Source organism: Lepeophtheirus salmonis, chromosome 11 (genome assembly GCF_016086655.4).
Source record: "Lepeophtheirus salmonis chromosome 11, UVic_Lsal_1.4, whole genome shotgun sequence".
Lineage (NCBI taxonomy): Eukaryota > Metazoa > Arthropoda > Copepoda > Siphonostomatoida > Caligidae > Lepeophtheirus > Lepeophtheirus salmonis.
The window spans coordinates 14,378,073-14,398,806 of NC_052141.2; the positions used below are offsets into that span (position 1 = coordinate 14,378,073).

General features: G+C 32.5%; 3 protein-coding genes across 6 annotated transcripts; 1 reads left to right on the forward strand and 2 right to left on the reverse strand.

Moving 5' to 3' along the window:
• Positions 1-3,884: 3,884 nt before the first annotated feature.
• On the reverse strand, positions 3,885-4,661 carry LOC121126086 (superoxide dismutase [Cu-Zn]). Its single transcript, XM_040721384.2, has 2 exons — positions 4,471-4,661; positions 3,885-4,412 (listed from the first exon to the last, which is right to left on the reverse strand). Exons 1-2 carry the CDS (start codon positions 4,607-4,609, stop codon positions 3,964-3,966), a joined length of 588 nt encoding a protein of 195 aa, XP_040577318.1. The 5' UTR covers positions 4,610-4,661; the 3' UTR covers positions 3,885-3,963.
• A 7,179-nt stretch (positions 4,662-11,840) lies between these two features.
• On the forward strand, positions 11,841-13,766 carry LOC121125958 (tyrosine protein-kinase src-1). 2 transcript variants are annotated; one of them, XM_040721231.2, is made up of 4 exons: positions 11,841-12,177; positions 12,436-12,540; positions 12,610-13,344; positions 13,421-13,535. In XM_040721231.2, the coding sequence occupies exons 1-4, from the start codon at positions 12,044-12,046 to the stop codon at positions 13,473-13,475; spliced, it is 1,029 nt and encodes a 342-aa protein (XP_040577165.1). In that variant the 5' UTR covers positions 11,841-12,043; the 3' UTR covers positions 13,476-13,535. The 2 variants fall into 2 exon arrangements, with proteins under 2 accessions (XP_040577165.1, XP_040577164.1); XM_040721230.2 differs by having other exon boundaries at positions 11,853-12,177; positions 12,610-13,297; positions 13,421-13,766.
• A 2,726-nt stretch (positions 13,767-16,492) lies between these two features.
• On the reverse strand, positions 16,493-18,208 carry LOC121125957 (uncharacterized). Of its 3 annotated transcripts, none has more exons than XM_071891593.1 (2): positions 17,848-18,208; positions 16,493-17,804 (listed from the first exon to the last, which is right to left on the reverse strand). In XM_071891593.1, exon 2 carries the CDS (start codon positions 17,764-17,766, stop codon positions 16,657-16,659), a length of 1,110 nt encoding a protein of 369 aa, XP_071747694.1. In that variant the 5' UTR covers positions 17,767-17,804; positions 17,848-18,208; the 3' UTR covers positions 16,493-16,656. The 3 variants fall into 3 exon arrangements, with proteins under 3 accessions (XP_071747694.1, XP_040577163.1, XP_040577162.1); XM_040721229.2 differs by having other exon boundaries at positions 16,493-17,793; positions 17,969-18,207; XM_040721228.2 differs by having other exon boundaries at positions 16,493-17,793; positions 17,848-18,205.
• Between the last annotated feature and the right edge of the window lie 2,526 nt (positions 18,209-20,734).

Here is a 20,734-nt window from a genome sequence, read left to right on the forward strand (position 1 = left end):
TCCCAATATGTGGAATCAATTTTATACCAATTTAGTTTAACCTATAAATTTCGATCAGGTTGAGCATGATTATTAAAACAAGTTATTAAACTCATAACCCTTCGTTCATGGTGTATCCTCATGTCCTTCCGATCTTAAAGTACGGATCTGAGATCAATAATCCTTCCAGAAACTACCTGACTAATTCCTTGGGAAACGTACAAGGTTTGTTTTGTTAATTTTTTCTTTGAAAATTTACGTTATTTTTAAAGTTTTTAATAGTCTAATCCTAAATGTATTACTTTTACCAACAATGATAATATTTATATTGTATAAATACTAACTATAATTTGGTCCTTATAGGGTTTGATTACCACTGCTAGTCAAAAAATAAAAATCCATCAATTCATTCCTTTAAAAAAAAATGAAAAAAATACCCAACAAGGCCTCAATCAAGAGTATATTTTTTTCACATTTTTTTAAATGATAATTTTATCAAAAAATATCAAATAAGTTTCTAATTTTTTTTATTCATTACTCTCTGTCATTGCTTAGATGGTTTGTCCTCAAAAATAAAAGAATAATGATAAACATTAAAAAAAAATAAAGTGGGTAACAACTTCAACAAGTCACACGTTAAAAAAAACCTCAGGATTTACAATGATATCTATGTATAAACATGTAAGTTTGTAGCTGCCAAACAGGCCCAATGTAGGGACATTTCACTGACTTCCCCCACTGTATAACCGATAAACGTAATGCATTCTACTTGTGTAGTGAGTTGAATCAATAGGTATTCATTCTGAGGGGTATTTGGAATAAATTGTACGCATCTTTGCTTTGAAAAATACCTCATTCTTTTCAGAACAAGGCTACTATATTTGGGAAAAAGGTAGAATGAATATGTTAATGAAATTAATTTGATTCTATATATATATATATATATACAACCTTTAATATGTGTGGCATCCACCATATATTTAAAATGAAGGGATATCAGGATAGCTCAAAGTAAATTTTGACCGACCATTTGGGAAATATGTATGTAAACAAGTAAATGATATTTTGTCCATAAGATTTGAAATACATATATATCAAACAGTTCTACTTTTATTTATGTTTTAACATAAATATTGTAACACGTATTATTCATTTGAACATACCAGCGTTTATATTTAATTCAGATCTTAACATATACTGAAAATACACCCAAGTTTCTGCTTTTGGCCTTAGAATCTGCTCAAAAATCCAATCTTTTTTTTTTTTTCAAAAAAACAAAGAGGATCAAAGATGACCTCATGCTTACATCTTATACCTCAGAAATAATTGAAAAAAGTTCCATGTGGAGTTTCAATTGTCCACAGCACATTTCCAATTTTCTTTCGTGTTATCCCTGCTATTACTTTGCAGGCGAGAAGCGAGGAGGGAGTGAACTGTGATGACAGGGAAGGAGCATACTCTTAGCATGTGCGACGATCTGATACAAAATCTTCAATGTCATCGTCAAACTTGGGCCGCCACCAAATCACACTTCGTGCCACAGACTTCCTTTTAACACACCTCGATGTGTCAACTGCAATTCTTCAACAAACTTTCTTCGCAGGGGGAGGGACGATAAGACGGACACCCTAAAATAGCAACCCATTTCTGTAGGATAAATTGTCATTTGGGGAGGGGGGAGTAGGCCTTGAGGACACCCGACTTCGCACCCTCAACGGTGTTGCAAAGTACACAGGAGTATGATCTCGAAATAGATATACATTGCATTAAGTTTGTGGGGTCATCCAGAAACGGAGGATCGTCGACTGGTACGCAGGAAAAAGTATTAGGGTGGGAATTGTCGATGCCTTTCGTACGCTCAATTGTATCATTAAACGACAACAATAGGATGGGGAACAGAGTGAAATGGGCAGAGACAACACCTAGCAAGTCTTTAGATGGGATGAAGATATATTGCAATGGCTTGTGGTCTGTCTGGAGCTTGAATTGACGTCCAAACAAATACAGTTCAAAGTTATTCAACCCATAAATAATTCCAGTTGCTTCCTCGTCAATTTTCCAATAATTGCCCCCTACTCTTTGATAGCTTCCTTGAAGCAAATGCCACAGAGCGCTCCATACCATTTTCCTAGCCTGCCAAAATGGCCCAAAGACTAGCAGATGAGGCATCGGTTGACAACACCAACGGTAGAGACGGGTCATAATGAGTGAGAACTGGTGAGTATCCTATAGTAGACTTTATATTTTGGAAACTCACTTGTATTTTTTATAGACCAAGAGAAGACCATGTCATTTTTCATAAGCTTGTTTAAGGGTGATGCTTCCACTAATAGATGTGATACAAAAGGACCATAATATTGTACGAGGACCAAGAACGATTAAACCTCAGTACAGATGAATAACTGGGCCTCAAGGCAGTTTATACTAAAATGCCGCCAAATTTATAGGCACAAAGAACCCCTTTTAATATGCTAGAATAACCCACCACCTACGGGCTGTGTATATGAGCTGCTGGTCCCTGATGTAGGTTAAATTGCTCTACCGCCGCTTCTCTGAGCATCAAAGTACCCTTCTAATATCCAAAATAAACACCGCCCTCAGGTTGTATCGGTGAAGTGCTGGGCCAAAATATAGTTCAAACACTACCACAGCCCTGTTTCTAGGAACCTTTTTAATGTTCTACAATACACCCCAACCCACGGGTTGTGCAGGTGAACTTCTGAGCCTGAGGCAAGTTAAATTTCTCCACCGCCCATACTTGATCATCAAGAAACCCTCATAATATACCAAAATAGATCCCGGCTCTCAGTTAGTTCTGGTGATGAGCTGGGCCAAAATACAGTTTAAATTCTACCTCATCCATTATTTTTTTTTTAAATTCACTCAATCTTTGCATAGTTTATAAAATTTGATACAATTGGCGGAGATCTGAAATTGAGTAGTAAATTTCCTACCATCCGAAATATACATAAGGGAAATTTTCTCCAAGTCCTAACAAATTTAAATAGTAATCACAAATAGATTAAGCTTTTTCTATTAATTTAATAAAAGTCATACCAGTAGGTACGGCATACCAACCCTTTATACCGGCCGGTCCATTGAAATCTGAACACATACTAATTCAATGAATGAGTTGAGTGATTAAAATTGATTAATATTTCGATATAATAAAGCATAAACAATTAGGTCCAAAATAGAACAAACTTGAGCTCTGGATCTTACGTACAAGTCGAGGAATTGATATATGAACGTGATCGACGAATTTCCATTCGCTCACTCCTAGCAGTTGGGCGTCTCCAGAACAACCTTCTACACCGTTAGCAAGTCCGTAACGTTGGAGAGGAATAAGGGATCTGTCAAAAAGGCCGAACTGGACCCAGAGGAGTTAAAGAAAAAGGCCCGGGCAGTGGGGGGAGAGGCAACTTTTGACACCGGCAATGAATTATTTTCAACTCTTTTTTTACTCTTTTGGCCCCCTAGAGCCCTGATTCCAAACTTCTCGACAACAGTTTTTGGATGCAGGTCAAGGGGAATGACTGTAGTGCCCGTCATCCAAATACTGAGGCTCTCAAATCTACTCTCATCCAACCCTAGGACGCCACGACAGAGGACTACATCTGTAGAGGGTGCCAGGCCTGCTACCTGTAAGCCATCATTGTCGCTAAGGACGGCTACATTAAAGATTAAAAGAGCTCACAAACATATCTATTCATAGTTTTAATTTTGTGGCTAATTAATATATTATATCTTGTTCAAGTTTAAAATTCAAAGTGTTCAGATTTTAATGGATCACTCGGGAGAATCGTATTTGTGGGGTTATGAAGAGAGTTTAAGCTCCAAGGTTGGAGTGTTACAAAGATATCATATGATTGGAGGGAGGCAAATAAGTATAGCTTGAGTAAATCTTTATACATTTAAACCATCAATTATTATTCTGTTCTGATGAAATATATCAACAATGAGCAAAAATAAAAACAAAATAATTTAAATCGGCTCAATGATTCCACAAGCAATCCGTGCTCCTTCTCTATCATCTTGAAGATCCAGCATATTGACACTCACAACAATAGAACGTCCCACCACAAATCTATTACTCTCTACATCACTCAGAGTAATGGTGGGATCAATCTTATGTATTAGTGTGGTCCCAAATATTTCCGTTAAAAGGCTACCTAAATCTCCAAGATGCCTTTTAACTGTAAAATATCCAGCATTGTTCATTTCAAGAGGATCATATGGAGGACCAGCATCACGACAATTATTACCTAATTCTGGAATTTCATTGATAGTGAGAGTTTGGAAGCCAGGAGGGAGTCCGAATAAGATCCCCTTGAATACCACACTACCAAATACTTCTTGTAAGTGAATTGTTCCAAGTCGTCGGGTTATATCTCCATTTAGAAATATTTCCGCACGTGCTCTAGGAGTGTCCCCTTTAAAAGAGGAATAAGTAGATTAATTTGAAGGTTTATATATAAATATACTTCATACTGCCTGGTAAACCCATTAACAAGAATCTTGGATTAGCGGAACTGACGGAGTTTGTAGAATTAACAGGATTGGTAGAACCGGAGGTGATTGTAAATGATAGAAGAACAGAAGAAAAACCAAGGAAAAGTATAGACGTCATTGCAATATGAGGAGTTTAACCTAGAAGTATCAAATATGATTAAATTCTAAATTGAATCGAATTTTGTGTATCTGATGGACCTACTTATCGGTTGTCAGTTCTTGTAATTACTGGAGATTAGAAAATGGAAAGAAGCTTATATAACTTGTATCAGATATGTGAGTTATACCAAGTTTCTATGGAATGGGAACGCAGGTAAGCAGGTTGTTAAAGTATAGGTAATGCTCTCAATTAAAAAATGGTGAATCAACTTGTAACAATATTTATAAAATGCCGGCCGTTGGAAACATTAAGCAAGGGATATGGAAAGTTGTCAATATTGATCCCTTAGTCTTGATAACACTGCAATGGTTGTCAAAATAGTCATTTGACCCCTTCCAAATGAGAAGATGGTGGAACGTAGAAATAAATTCATGCTTTGATTTTTCCTCAAAATGAATTTACTTCTATTTAAATTATTTTTTAATAAAATTGCTCGAATATCATCAGTTTAACTTATTTATTTTATGACTGACTAAATTCGGAATATAAATAAATAATAGTGTTTGCGTTCTAGAACAGTGACAATTTAGATACGGAAGTACTGTCATTTCTGTGCCAAAATGACCAATTATGGCAATTCTAGTATGTTGAGAAATTTGGTCATTTTTAGGATTGTGGACTTGAAATGGGAGTCGTAGGCTTGCTATGTTTGTTGTATTAGCACCTAGTTTCGCCTAATTTAAGTACCAGTCATGAGTTCTTCCTTCTGTTTTGATTTGGATTATTCATATAAATTTATTATAGCACATCTCAGTCTCAACGGTCCATTTTATTAGTGGAGTTGCGTTTTTGTTTTTTGTTTCTTTTCTTGAGAGCAAACTCAGAATTGTTCGGGGATTTTTCTTATATAATATATGTATAATCGAAAAAATAATGTTTAGCTTTGAAGATAATCTTTCAGCGAGTTCAAAGCCCTGGTCTTTCTAGAGCTAAAGCTTTGAATGAGTACGCATCAATTTCATTCATATGACAGCTGATTGTCTAAGTACGAAATTGACTTTTTATATAAAAAATATGAAATGAAGATTTAACAAATCAGGATTTGAACATCCCAATCTACGAAATTATCTTAATTGCATTTGCTAATTTTCAATATTTAGAATAATCTCTTGAAAGTTGTGCTGATTGAAAACTAGACGTTTTTAATTACTCAATATAAAGTGATGGTAAGTTGAATTTCAAATTGAGTGACGCTCTTGATGGTATATCCATAACTAATAAGGTCTTAAAGTTATAGTAAATTTGTTAAAACAATTCAAACACGTATAGAATAAACTTTTTCACATCAATATTTCATTTTATTATGCAACCATTCCTCCAAAAAGAAACAGAAAAAAGGACCGGAATCAGTCGGTAGTACTTAGCCCATTCTTCAACTAAAAAAAGATATAACATAGGATTTGGATTTTTAGCCTAGTTATGTATAAATCAAGGACATTCCTTTAGAACTCGTGCCATTTCATACTCTGTCATTGATAATTATTATTTAGAGAATATTTATTATATATTATTGACTTGATAACTCTATCAAAATAAATAACAGTTGACAACAATAAAAAAAACATTATGCAAGGTACCAAATCCACAGTCCACGGGATTTTTATGGAAAAAAAAACACAAATTGACGTTTTTTTGTAAAAAAAATTTTGAATGTTAAATTATTTAGAAAAAATTTCCACAATTCAAAAAAATTTAATTTTTTGGAAGCAGTTGTTCACAAAAAAAAACTACTTCTTTTGGAAAAAGTACAAAAATCTACAGTTCACAAAAGAATTTTTTTTAGAAAAAAAGTTCGAATTTTAATTTTTTTGGGAAAAAAAATTCAAAAAAAAAATATCTAAAAAACTTTTCATATGTTAATTTTGTGGAGAAAAATTACAAAAATTAATTTTTTAAAGATTTCCTGGTACTTATATTTGAGAAACAAAAGAGTACAATTAATTTATTTTTGTGTACAGTGAGCTTAAGCAAATTATACCCCACTAATTAGACCCAAATGTATAAAGCCATTTTTTTAAATTTAACTGCTTTGATACGCTGCTATATTATTGGTTGCGACACGTCAACAAACAACGACAATTAAGGCCAAAAGGAAACGGATTGCAGATATTCTCCGCGCCCATCCTCTGTTAATGAGTTCACGGACCTCATTAACAGAGGTGAGTTCCTTTGTTGAGCTTAAGCTCCTGGAAGTAGAGGAAACAATGCTCATCCATTCCCAGTGGAAGCCCTCAGAAAAATAAAATAAATTTAATTGGAAAAACTTGTTTTAAGAAATCCAGCTGTTGAAGAGGATGTAAATGATGAGGAGGATGGCGAAATAGTTACGAAATCAATAATGAGTCACTTCTTTTCGACAAATATACAAGAAATGAGCATTATGAGGATGCGATTGAATCATACGAACCTTTAGAAGATTCTAAAACTCTTGAAGCAGACAAAGTAATTCACATTAGGGTCTGGCTTATATTACAGGAATTTTGGCAAAAAAATAAAGACCTTTATCCAAATCTAGGGGAAAAGAGACGTGACTTTGGATTTTATGAAGAAACGTCTATCCCTTGGATTAAAAAGGTATCTAATGGAGGGGTTAAAATCCCCTATGCTATAATTTTTACTTATTTCCTATTCTTTTATTCATCACTCATAATATGTAATAAAATGGCAAATTAGATAATATACATAAAGTATATTAATATAAGCTTACATACAGATAGTTCATTATTATTAAGATATAGGTACTCAATGCAAACTAATGTTAGTCTTTTTAAATAATTATTATTTCTGGAATTGATTTTATTATTACAGTTTCATAACAATTGAAAGGAATATTGGAAATGATTTACTTTTATAGATATTAATATCAATATAAGTTTCATATTTCTGCTTTTATCATTTTTAGCCTGGCCCTAAGTTTATCATTGTGTACTATAAATGAATTTTAAGTATATTTATGTACTTAAATTGTGTTGCCTGTCAATGAATTAAGTCTGGATTTTAAAATGAGTACTTTACAATTTTTTGGGACGAGTATTACGTGTATCAACAGTGACGTCATTAAATTTTCCAACTTTCTCTTGATCATCAAATCCCAAATTTAATTTGACATATTTACTCAATCCTAACTCTCTTAATATTGATTGTCATTTCATTCAAGTTTATATATATTCATATATCATGCTCCAGTTACTTTCTAATCAGTAGAAAATAAAAACTTTGTTCAAAGTAAAACTAATGGTTCTCATTACCCTTCCTTAAATATGTATGAAAAAAATATGGAAATAAATGTGACCATAAATAGCGGATAAAGAATCTTCAAAATTATTTTTACTTGATTGGAATAATACTATTTATATCCAGGCTTGTTGATTGTAGTTTTTCCCGATCGGCGATCAATTGCGATATGGGCATATTATATCGCTGATTGCAGTATCGCAAAGTGTTTTAATCTTTATATCGCAACAGAAATAGGAAAAATATTGCAATCCGATCAATTTGTATCATGTAAAAGTGATGTGGTTCTCGTGAACGATCTATGTCTGGAGTTTCTTCTCGAGACATCTTTTTTATGGTTTTGGTCTCGTCTCAGTCTCGACACATCAAAGTATTGGTCTTGAGTCTAATGCACCAGGTCTTGATTTTCGTTTCAGACTTTTTAACCTCGGGCTTGACTTGGTCTCGATACTTATATATGTCGTAGGAACTGATTTCGGCCGAAATTTTTAAAATGGAATTTTGGCACTGCAAATATTGTAGAGTAATTTCTTCATCAAACGTCCCAAAAAGATGTATACGGCCCAGCAGAAAGTGGAAATATAAGTTTAGTAATAGGTTTAAAGAAATTGTATATTTGAATTTGATCGCAATTCAATTTATCGGACCACTGATCGTAAATGCCCCTGATTGCTATATCGCTGTGAATTTCGGATCGTATTTTTTCCCCCTGATTATTCACAAGCCTGTTTATATCAGAGTTGATGATGATATTGATTTCATTCAGACATATATATATTTTAAATTAAAGCATAATTCCGCGTTTTTACGTGACGTCCGCATTTTTGATGTCGACCATTTTGGGAGAAGCATAAACAGCGAAGTTTTATAACAAGGAAACCTCTTTTTTGAATAATATTAATTAGGTTTGTCCGGAGTTGTACGGGTCATTCAGAAACTAAAGTTTAATTAAGAAATCTTTGGTTTATTATAGAGGGGGTCCCGACGTAACGCGGAGTCAAATACCGGGGATTTAGTATAATGCAGGGTTTGGAATTATTCCGACTCCTTGCATAATGGAACATTCTTCATTAAATGAAACATTATATAAAGTTCATTTGACAGGATTTCCCCTGGACCTTTAACAATAAGTTTCTAGATATGCTTTTGATTCTACTTAAATACGTCAGATGCAAATTTGGCGTGGGTAGAGCAAAATTCTGAATATTTGTCTGATTATCTCTTCTTTTTTTCTTCTCTAAAGATACCTTTTAAAAAACTTGTGCACTGATAAATATCAACATGCAGCGAGAATCATTCTTAAAATTTTACGGTCTATAATTTTTGTTAAATATAAAATAGTACAAAATAGTTTGTCGAATTTTTACCATAACCATTTCTGGAGCCTGAAGAAGTTACATGAAATATTTCAGCAAAATATGTTCATTGGTTTCGACGTGATTTCCGGACAAACACGCCCAGAAAGACCTTCACAATTAATATATAGAAGAAGAAGATTAAGGAAAATGTTAAACTTTTGAAATATTGAACCTTACTGTTTATTAAAAAAAATCCCTCTATGTATTGACTAATTTTATTGTATTTCTAACCCTAAAATGATATTACATCGTTATACAATCTTACTTTAGATAAAAAATATCTATAAAACGGAAAAGAATAAGTTATTTGTCTTTTATGATCCTAATTTCCTCGTGCCTAATCGATAAAAAAGGTTGATTGTACAAATCAGTTTTCATTGACTCTGAGTACATATTATAGGCCTTTGATTATATTCAAATATTACTGTTTATCATTGACATAAAGTAGTATTCAATCTAAGTGTTACGTCTTTTTTCTTATTCAAAAAGTCATTTGATGAAGTTTCATCGAGATTTATAGGAAATTTGTCAATTTTATGTAGTCAAAATGTCACCTTTGAGCCCCCTTAAAATGGCGTCTTCTTCAATTATGATTTAATTTATGACGTCAGTGACAATGATCTATTCAAGAGACGTTATCGATCGTATGAAAATATTGTTTTAAGATCCTTGATCCTACGGCGTTTCCTCCCTCAGAGAAAAATACATACTTCTTTTTTTTTCCAATCAGTGCTCTGAATATTGTTATTGATTGGTCTAATAAAGTAAAGTGTACCTCAATTCAAAAACATCAGCATCAACTTCATTCAATCCAAAAGAATTTACATTACGTAAATTAGGACATTTCATTATGTGACCATGAGATACAATTATAAAATTCAGTGAGTTGATATAATTTGACTGAATGGATTAAAACATTGGTTCTTTTACAAAAAAAAAAAAAAATCCTGCTATTTGTGGCGAAAAAGTAACATTGATTCAACTTAATCCTTTTTTACATAGACAGTGAACTGGGGTAAAACGTTACACATAATATTAAACAGATTTCATTACAGGATAATACACAGTTCACATAGACTCAAAATTGCTCAATATATATTTCTTATAATAAGCTGTGAGGATTTAAATCTCGTTAAATATTGATTTAAAATCAAATTATTCTACCTGCAACTTAATGGAGCTAAAATTTGAACCTTCAAGAATAGGTGACCAGACTCATAAATCCAGTTGATTGGGTGGTTTCAATCATATGATTGGAATGATGATTTCGTCGGCTCATCCATTCATATTCATTCGATACCCCTCTGGCAAGACTCCTCAGAATTCAATACTATTGTATAATACAATTGTTTGGACATACCTCCTTTGATAAATATCCCTATTTGGCACTATGTTGTATCTATAAATATCGAGATAGATACACTTTGGTAATCATTGTCGCCTTTAGGGAAAGAAGAAAGAAAATTGCGGTTAACTGCATCCAGATTTGGAAACATTTGCAAGCCTACAGGAAGACAAGATTTCACTAAGCTGACTGAGTCTATCTTGCTACTAACAACTCTTGTTTCGGTCACCATCTCCCGTGGTTAAGCTCATAGGTTTTCAGCCAAAATAAAATATTATCATGCTACCCATAATGAAGTCAAGGAATGTGGGTTGTTCATTGATAAGGATATAACTTTTTGGCTGACTCTCCTGATGGATGTGTTGCTTCATAGAGGTCCAGAAAAAAGCTAACTCTTTCGCATTAAATCGAAATTTTTATAGTAAAGATGATTGACAGCAGTATGAAAATGATTTATGTCTATCATCCCTGTGTCGTAAAAAATAGCGGGGAAAAAAACTATTTTAATATTTAAAGCAAACTTTTAATTCATTATTTGGCACCGTGCCAGAGGTACAATTAGCTGGGAAGGGGGTCACAAACCCTAAGTCAGAAATGGACTTTGGATTCGGTGATAGCAAAAAGTGTGTCGACATCGACGGAGGATACATCAAAAAATAATATTAGTCATGTTTTCTTTTTAATTAACTAATTACCCCTTCAATAAAATTTCGCATATCCAACCATCAAACCCTCGTATAGTCCCATGATGTCGAATCATTATGGTGTTTGTTTATTATCTAATTTATTTAAAATACTACAACGGTAAAGATTCGAATTACATTCTATGTTGCGTTTATAAAATGATTATTAATTCATTTAATAAAGATAAAAATATTTTTCTGCAAAAAAACACGCATTAATTTACCTATAAGACATATACTGAAAATCAACAATATCTATTTAGCATAATATCCTTTTAAATTGAATAAAAATATACAATCATATATTTCAATAAATTTAATAGCATTTTGCAGACAAATGTCCCAAATGGTCTTTCGGCGAAATGTCTGTACGTCAAAATATACGTTTGGCCAATTTTATTTCCCATCCGTCCCAGGACTAAGTATAATTATCAAACTGCTCTCAGAGAGCAGTTTGTGATTCATTAATAAAGGATGTATGAAGCATTGAATGATAATTATTAAATAGAAACAAACAATTCTACACAAAGAATTACAAATGTGTACGTACAGACTATATAGCCAGTCTATGTCCTTCCAAAAGAAGGAGAAAAGGAAGTCAAGTACCAAGAAGAGAGATAATGGATATTCTTTATCCCACTTATGACTTATTGAATGAAAAGAATCACTTGCGGAGCATTCAAGTTGGAAATCAGATGGACAAAGCATCATATTAAATGATCGTGATTAAAATATATATAGATCATAGTCGGGATCCACATTAAAAAGGAAAATGGGGAACTGCAATTCATCAAGTCGTCAAACCCTCACAGCAAAAATGTCTCATATTCCCTTTGAAAGGGACAACAATGGTAACACAAGTCAGGAGCTGGAATTTCAACGAGATGATGACTTACGACTTTTAAGGTGTGTGTAAAAATCACTATATATTAGGCCTTACATTGATGATAGCCAACCAAAGCCATTGACTGATACGTAGTATATTTTCTTACAAAGACATTATTGCTAGCAAATGGTAAGAATGTATCTATTTTATAAATTTTGTATCGATATATTTTATTTTATATAAAGGCTACAAATTTACATACAAAATCCGTATTCCCTTAAATTATTATTATGTATAGAAATTTTCCATCAATGACCATCAATACTCAATTTTTACAGGATTCACAATGATCACTTCTTTTATATGAAAAACCTAAGGACTAAGAAAAAAGGCAATGTTTTAATAAATATGGTTGGAAAAAAGAATACATTTGAAATGGAGCTGTGAGTTAACAAAAAACTATTTCAATACCAATAAATGATATAATATTTTTATTTGTGTAATTACTTAAGTTGGTTTTTTGGGCGAATAGATCAAGTACGCAGCTCAGAGTTTCTACTCCATCCCGTGAATATCCAAGGCTCTTTCCTTGTCAGAAACTCTGAGAGAGAAGAAATGGACTATACCCTTGTCGTCAAAAACTACTGTTATAAACAAGATAAATTCGAAATCCTTAAATATAAAATTAATTTTAACAATGGTAAATTCTTTGTTTCAACGAAGCAAAAGTTTGAATCTCTACCAGATCTCATCAACGCCTTCCAAGAAGGAATTCAAAGGGGAATTGCCTGTCAATTAACAACTCCTTGTCAGATTGTAAGGGATGCAAACATAGGACTTGTTGCTATTAATCGATGGGAACTGCCACGAAATGAAATTGAATTTGGGAGGAAAATTGGGTCGGGTCATTTCGGAACAGTTCACATGGGTGTTTGGCGGGGTTCTGTGGCAGTTGCTATCAAAGCCCTCAAGAGCGATTCAGATCTAGTAAAGGAAATGAAGGCTTTTTTCGAGGAAATCCGGATACTTCAATCCATCAATCATCCCAATCTAGTTCAAATATATGGGGTTTGTACAGATAATCATCCATTTCTCATGATCACGGAGTTACTGGATCATGGTGACTTGCTGAACTTATTACGAAGTGATGAGGAACACTCATTATTTGATTTTGATGACCTTTTAAGGATATCTCTTGATGTAAGATACTCTCCTTGCTTAAGTATAGCTTTAGTACATACCTTCATGTGAGTCAACAAAGCTCATGGGCTCTTTTTGATTAACAATATCCACATTTACACTTCTTTCACCTTATTGTAATAGATTACCAATGGAATGTGCGCCGTTTCAAAAAAGGGGATTGTGCATAGAGACATAGCTGCAAGGAATATTCTGATTGACAAATGGTACAGAGCTAAAGTGGGGGACTTTGGAATGTAAAAAAAAACATACATATTTTGTGTTCTTAAAATATGAGTACCTCATTTGATATTTTCTTTAGCTTGTGACACAGATTATGTAGGAGTTGGAGGAACGGATCGTGTGCTCCCTATTAAATGGACAGCTCCTGAATGTGTCAAACGAAGGATCTTCACAACAAAGAGTGATGTCTGGTCTTTTGGAATTGTTTTATGGGAAACTTTTAGCTATGGGGAAAGTCCTTACGCAAGTAATATCTCAACACATTATACCTATAGTCCATATTTCTGAATATTCTCAAAATGAATCTTCTTTCAGCCATTGAACCAAGTAAAATCATAAAAAAAGTGAATATTGGCTATCGATTGGACATTCCCAAGATGCCCATGTCATCCAATGACAGAGAGGAAGATCAACGTCACAAGGAAAAGATTTATAAGATCATGCTCTTATGTTGGTGCAAGCTTCCAGAGGAACGTCCATCATTTATAGAACTAAGGCAGTTATTGAAAGACTTTAAAAATGTATCAGATGAGAAACTCAATTATGACTATGCAGACTATGAGCGAAGGAATGGATATCAAAAGAATAAAAAAACGAAGAAAAAACACAGGTTTACCTAGCTCATTTTAATACTTCAAAAGTAGTTCCCCACTCTAGAAAATTGTAAAAAAAAAAATAAAAGCAAGAAACAAACTCACAAAATATATCTTAGATAAATCTGAATATTATTGTAAAACAAAACTCTTATAGAAAATTATACTTATACAAAAGTTGAAGATTATAATATGTAGATAGGCCAAGATATTATGTCTCCTCCTCAGAATCTGGTGGTTTATGTTCAGTACATATTGGCTTATCTTCCAAGTCGAGTTTTTTCTGTTCTGGATGTTCTGTCTCTTCATCAGATTCTGGTGGTTCATGTTCTGAATATGCTACCTCATATACTTCAGATTTTTGCAAGGAAGCAAGTATTTTGAATAATTCAACTCATTAGATCCACCATTAAGATACCAAAGTTGAATAATACAAGTGAGGCATCACTCGTTTATAAATGATTGAAAAGATTCAAGAAAAACTTAAATTATCAAAATTTAATTCCACGGCACAAGAGATTATTTTTGTAGTTTAAAGGGGCATTTGGAAGATTAATATAAATTGTAGGCAGTGAATACTTTAATATATATTGTCGTGTTGACGTTGACTAAACACAAGCTTTAAGGGTTCCGCTATTTTGGCTTTCCCTTAAAAAAAAAAATTCGTTCACCCATTATTTCCGTTTTGCGTTCCGTTCCACGTTCCAATCATAGGGTACTACAATATACACCGTATGGCTGTAAATTGTAACTTCTACTATGATAGTGTCAGGGAGGTCTCGTTTGAGAACTAAGTTTCCATATTTCTTAACAAAATCATCCAGTGAATATTAGTGTTATTATGAGCAGCAAATGACTAAAATCGGTTCAATCATTGTGGAGATGAAGGCCAAAAGGCGAATCATACCCAATTTGATAAGGGCTTAGTACAACAACAAGAAATAAAAAACTGGACCGTGGACTTTGTAGAAACAGAAGGAACGATCGCTAACTTGCCTACGTGGTAAATGAGATTCACTGTTCAACCAAACTATGTTCGCAGCCTCCCGGCATCAGACAGAAAGAGGATGCCTACGTATTGGTTTCCCAAAGGCCTGAAAATCAGTCCCAAGGAGTACCCAGATAAAGGTTCGAATCTAATATTCACTTATTACCGGAGCAATACCAATAAACGTAAAAAAGAATATGTGAGGCGTAAATTTCTGAAGAAGTGAGAGACGCCCCTTCACTTCCTCTTATGAAGTTCTCTTTATTTTTTATTTTATTTCCGCCCCCCTTCATTTTACAATATAAAATTTGAAAGGTTTTCCTTGAATTGAGAATTGATATCCAAGTAACTCCTGAGTATATCACTGTTAGTTAAGGAGTGGGGCTCGTGTTTACACATTTTCTCCATCTCACGCCTAATTTAATTAACCGTCCCGATGTCTAACCTGCTCTCCTCTAAATCATTATTCAAATTATCACTTATCAGGAACACCACTTTAACATTTTTTTAAACCTACCTGCAGATAATATTCCTTTAATGCTTTTAATGCTCTTTCCATATATATAATAAGGTTTGCTTGTCAATCCACGAGTCCTTTGTTACATGAATTATCCATCATGTCTAATGATAATCAATTATAAGCAAAGATCCTATTAATATGATAGGAAAAGTGCATGCAAAAATTATTCTAATAGTAAAAAAAAAAAATCAAAGCTGAAATCAGTTGAATAGTTAATTAGCTCCTTTTTCTTCATCAATGTCATTTGTATATTGTACATATTATATTTGTTTCATTATAAAATTTCATTTCAGATAAAATTATGTGTTAAGTTTTCAAAAAATAAAAAAATATTAGTTTAAAAAGGGTAATATGTTATAAGTGGAAACGGAGTAATGTGATGTTTTCGACAAACCTCTTCTCAGCTACAATTTCTGTTAAATACTGAAAATTTAGTTTATCCCAGCTTCACGTAATTTTTTCAGATGATAGAGATAGAGAGCGATTGATTTGAGCTAATGGTGGATGAAGCAACATATTTGATACTTCTATTGAAGGAGATGAGATCCATCAAGTGAGGTACGAAAACCTCTACTAAAAAGATGATATCCCTGAACACCATGGATATCCCAATGTCATAAATAGATATTGAAATATGAATTGAATAGAACTATTTAGTTCGAATGTAAGAAGTTTTCCGGTGCTTCTTCTTACGTCTTGCTTTGGTATTATTGATATACTATGAAATTCATTTTTTATTAAAATTGAAGAGAAATTTTAGGAGTACTTAAGCGATAAATAACAGTAGCTATGATTTACTTAGTTGCTTAAAGATCACGTCCATTTTAATTTATTTATCTAATGAAATTAGAATTCCAATAATTAATCATAAGTTTTTGAAAAGAAAATTTATTGTTTTAAGTTTTATCATAAGTGATTAGACCTGTGAATACCACAGTCATTCTCTTTAAACTTTTCTTACAAGTGCATAACAAAAAAAAAATACTTAAAATGGGCAATGCCAATTATGAAAGAACAATGCATCATTGGATCCGTCTTACTTTTTAAGTCTTTTCCAGTCTCCTTTACAGAATAAAAGATCCTCAACTTCAGTTGAAATGAATATCCAAGTATCAAATGACACGGTTTTCTTTTTCGTTAGACAAATACTTACTTCCACATAGCCACAACAAGGAATAATGTTCTCATCAAATTGAATGCGATGATATGATGGAGTCTTCAATTCTACGTCTTTTAAGGAGTTGAATAGATCCCATCCTGCAATGGATATGCAGGCAGATTCGTCCAAGTATGACTCCAATTCCAAATCATTATTTAAAGTAACATTCTTGCTCGACTCTTTAGTAAAGGCTCTCAACTTTTTATTTCCAACTTTCAGAGCCCTGAACTCTTTGTCAGTGCCTGGAGGATTGTCGAGGAAATATTGAATACACATTTGTTCATTTGATGATTCAAAGTCTTGCTCAATGATGATTTTATCTAACTCGATAATTGGTGGAGGAGATTTTCCATCAATGAATTTTGAAGCGACTGTCGCATAACTGGATTTGGATTCTAGGTCTTCCTTGAAATGTAAAATATTATCTGAGAATGAATTTGAAGGCAACAGGAGCTTGAGTTCATCAGACAAAGTGTTCCTCAAGGACTCTGTTATTTCCTTCGGAATCGCTTTAAATTCTTTGACTGTTTTATTTAAGTCAATGTTGGAGATCTTTGATTCGATTCTTTCAATTAATTTCCTCAGTGAGGCCACATCACTACTTTGTTTTTCTAAAATGGATAATTTCTCCTTTAAAATTGAATTTTTAGTTCTTAGCTCCTTCATAGTCACAGAACATGTGACTCTAGGACAGGATTTAGAAGCCCGTATTTCCTTGAGCTCATTCTTCAGACTTAAATTTTCTTCTAGCACAGCGACAAGGATTCTATTATAGGATGACAATTCTCCTTGGCTACTTGACATACTGCTTTTGGGGTGGTTTTCTTCATATTTTTCAAAAAAGTGAGGAGGGTCCTCTTTAATTACTGGATGAGGCTCTGGAGACACAGACGACTCACGAAAGAAAGTGGAGCCCTTTAAGAGCTTCAGTTTGGAGCGCAGCTTTTCAATATCATTTAAATCCTTTTCAATTGTTGAAGTATCCATATCTCATGTAGTTAATTATATTTTATCCTAAGAATAATCTAGATTTAAGTAAAAATAAGTAATAACACCCGATTATTTTACCAATAAGGACATTAAATTCAATCTCGTTGTTATATTATGGGTAGGTTTCAAAAAAATTAATTAATCAAGGACATTATATATGTTCGTACGGTGTATTCGTACGGCTAAAATATTTGCTTACACTAAAATGACTTTTATTTGTTGGATAAGCATTGCACTTTTTTAAGCACAAACTTGAAATTTTATCTCATACCTCCTCAAAAAATGACGTCAGTATTTCTATTGAATTTTATGTTTACATAGGTAGATGCCACATCCTATACCTGGGACATATAATAAAAATATTTATGAGCTGGGACTATAGAGGGAACACTGAAATGAATATGGAACGACATCTTCTTTTGGCGTTTGGTTTTTTTACTAGAGTGCAAATGGATTTATCATATTAATAAAGTAAATGCAGTAAATTGAAACTTTAACAGCTCATAAGTCACTCATAAGTTATGAGTCATAACTTACCCTTTTTAAGCTAATAAAAATTTAATTTTTTATTGAAAACTTAGCACATAATTTTAATTGGAATTAATTTTATAATGAAACAAATATAATATGTACAATATACAAATGACATTGAATGAAAAAAGGAGCTAATTAACGGTTCATTTGATTTCAGCTTTGATTTTTTTTACTATTAGATGAATTTTTGCATGTATTTTTCCTTTATTTATTAATATGAAGATGTCTCTTTGCTTCAGACAATTTTTTTTTTTTCCAAATATATTAAACATCTTTGATGCAATTTGATTAAAGAAAGTGCTACTGAGAAGATGATTATTACTGCAGGATTAAAAAATCTTTGTGCACCTTTTACAAAAACACTTCTTGGGGTAGCTATAGATAAAATAATATTTCGCCATTCTTTATTTGAAAGAAAAAATGCTGTAAAAGTTCATAGAGATGTCCTCAAAGAAGATAGACTAGATTACTGGGCTTCTTTAAACCACCTCTATTAATTTCATTAACAAAGGAGTCTAATTCTTGATATTTTGCCAATTCATTCATTGATAAAGTAACATTTCCATCTGAAGATAAGAACTTGGAGCAGCACTCCCAATTTAAAGATTTTAAAATAGAATGGGTAACACAGCCACATACAAAATAAATGAGCAACCTTAAAGCGAATCTAATTCCATTGCAGAATTGGAAGATATGAGGCTGATAAAGGTAGAAACATCTTCTTCACTTGTATAATTAGACTCTTTTATATTGACTAAAATTGATTTTGAAAGTAGGTTAGCACGATTTTTTTTTTTCAGCCTCAAAAACTGTAGACAACTGATATAATAATTTCCACCAGTAAGTTGTCTATACCACTTTCTATTGGGTCCCAATTAAATTTACGAAGAAAAATAAACTTAACTTTATTTTTATCCAGTAAATATATGACTAAATGGATGCTTGATAGGCAGCATGAAATGTCTCTTTAGATAAACCACCTCCATGTTTATTCTCTCTTTTGGACATTTATGCAACTCCAAAAGTGCTTAAGAATATCCATAACTTGTTCTGTTTCTTTGAAGCTTCTGAATGGATAATCTATAGACACATAATGGTTAATTGCATTCAGAGTGGATTCGTAAAAACCCATACAGAAAGATCAACATTAGACTTTTCAATTGGTTGAGGAGCAATTACTTTATGATTAAGTTTCCGAGCTAATTTCAATCCATGGCCTAGCTTCTTGCAGTAGATTATGCTCATATGATTCTTCGAATGAAAGTATTGATGATGGACTGCTTCCTCGAATATCTCAATGATATACTTTATGCTTGAAGCTAGTTTGGGTTCATTTTGTTTATTTTTTAAATATGCTGAAATGTTATTGATATCAGAAAAAGACTCATTGATGAACATATATGATCCACTTCGACAATATGTTGATACAGCAAGTCCTTTTGAAAAAAATGAGAAAGAGAAGTCATTATTCACTTTTCAAACAACAAAAATGTAAGAAACAAGATTCTGTGATGATAGGGCAAAAAAGTGACGAAGTCTTCATTATATATTACATTAATACCTTTGGGTAAACACAATTTATCCAGGGTTTCCGTGAAATTTCTTATCTCATCTTCCTAAAATAAACGTTCAATTTGAGAATTAAGAGGAATCTACCTTGCCCAAATCTGAAAAAATGACAATGTACTTTAAACTATTTTGAAATGTTAATATGCCTTTTTTAAAGTATAAACTTTTAGTAGAAGTAGATAATGTTGTTGTCCTTTCAGGAAAAGTTTGTTTTGTTGGAACATCATCAGATTTTAATTTATATAGTTTAAGTGGACTATATATTTTTTACCGAGTTGAATTTGTATCCGTTCTTTCATGAATAAAAGTCGATATAGGAAAATGCTTGCTACAGGTTCTTGAATATTGATTTGGCTCCTAGTTTTTTCTTTTGATGGAATTGACCAATACTTTAATAAATTCAGGATCTTTTGGAAACTTATAAGAAGAATATTTTTTTCAACAATTTCTTCTTGACTATAATTTTGATAAGTTTTTTTCCCCTTAGAATAACCAGTCCTACAACCTGGACAACAGCAAATCATTTTGTCTAAAATAATAAATCCAAAATATCTATTTATAAGATGCAATTGTTAATAAATTCATTAAATAATTCCGATGAAAATGTAATACATATATTATGTGATATATCATGTATATTTTATATATAATTAATGTCCCTAGAATGACATTCTGTATGTATATTATTATAAAGATTTATAATTAACAAATAAAAGTAGATATATAACAATTAACAATGGTTGAAAACAAAGATACGTTAATAACTTTAGCCACGAAGTCTCTAAGGACACTAAAACCACTAATAAGCATTTGGAATGAATATATAAAAAAAAATTATTCATTTCTTCTTTGCAGTCTTGTA

Bases quoted from the DNA above. Each gene is read 5' to 3' on its own strand.
- LOC121126086 (XM_040721384.2), bottom strand. From the start codon at position 4,609: ATGACGTCTATACTTTTCCTTGGTTTTTCTTCTGTTCTTCTATCATTT. The intron at 4,413-4,470 runs GTATGAAGTATA...CCTCTTTTAAAG, and splicing joins GTTAATGGGTTTACCAGGCA to GGGACACTCCTAGAGCACGT.
- LOC121125958 (XM_040721230.2), top strand. From the start codon at position 12,044: ATGGGGAACTGCAATTCATCAAGTCGTCAAACCCTCACAGCAAAAATG. The intron at 12,178-12,435 runs GTGTGTGTAAAA...CAATTTTTACAG, and splicing joins GATGACTTACGACTTTTAAG to GATTCACAATGATCACTTCT. The intron at 13,298-13,420 runs GTAAGATACTCT...TTATTGTAATAG, and splicing joins TTTTAAGGATATCTCTTGAT to ATTACCAATGGAATGTGCGC.
- LOC121125957 (XM_071891593.1), bottom strand. From the start codon at position 17,766: ATGGATACTTCAACAATTGAAAAGGATTTAAATGATATTGAAAAGCTG.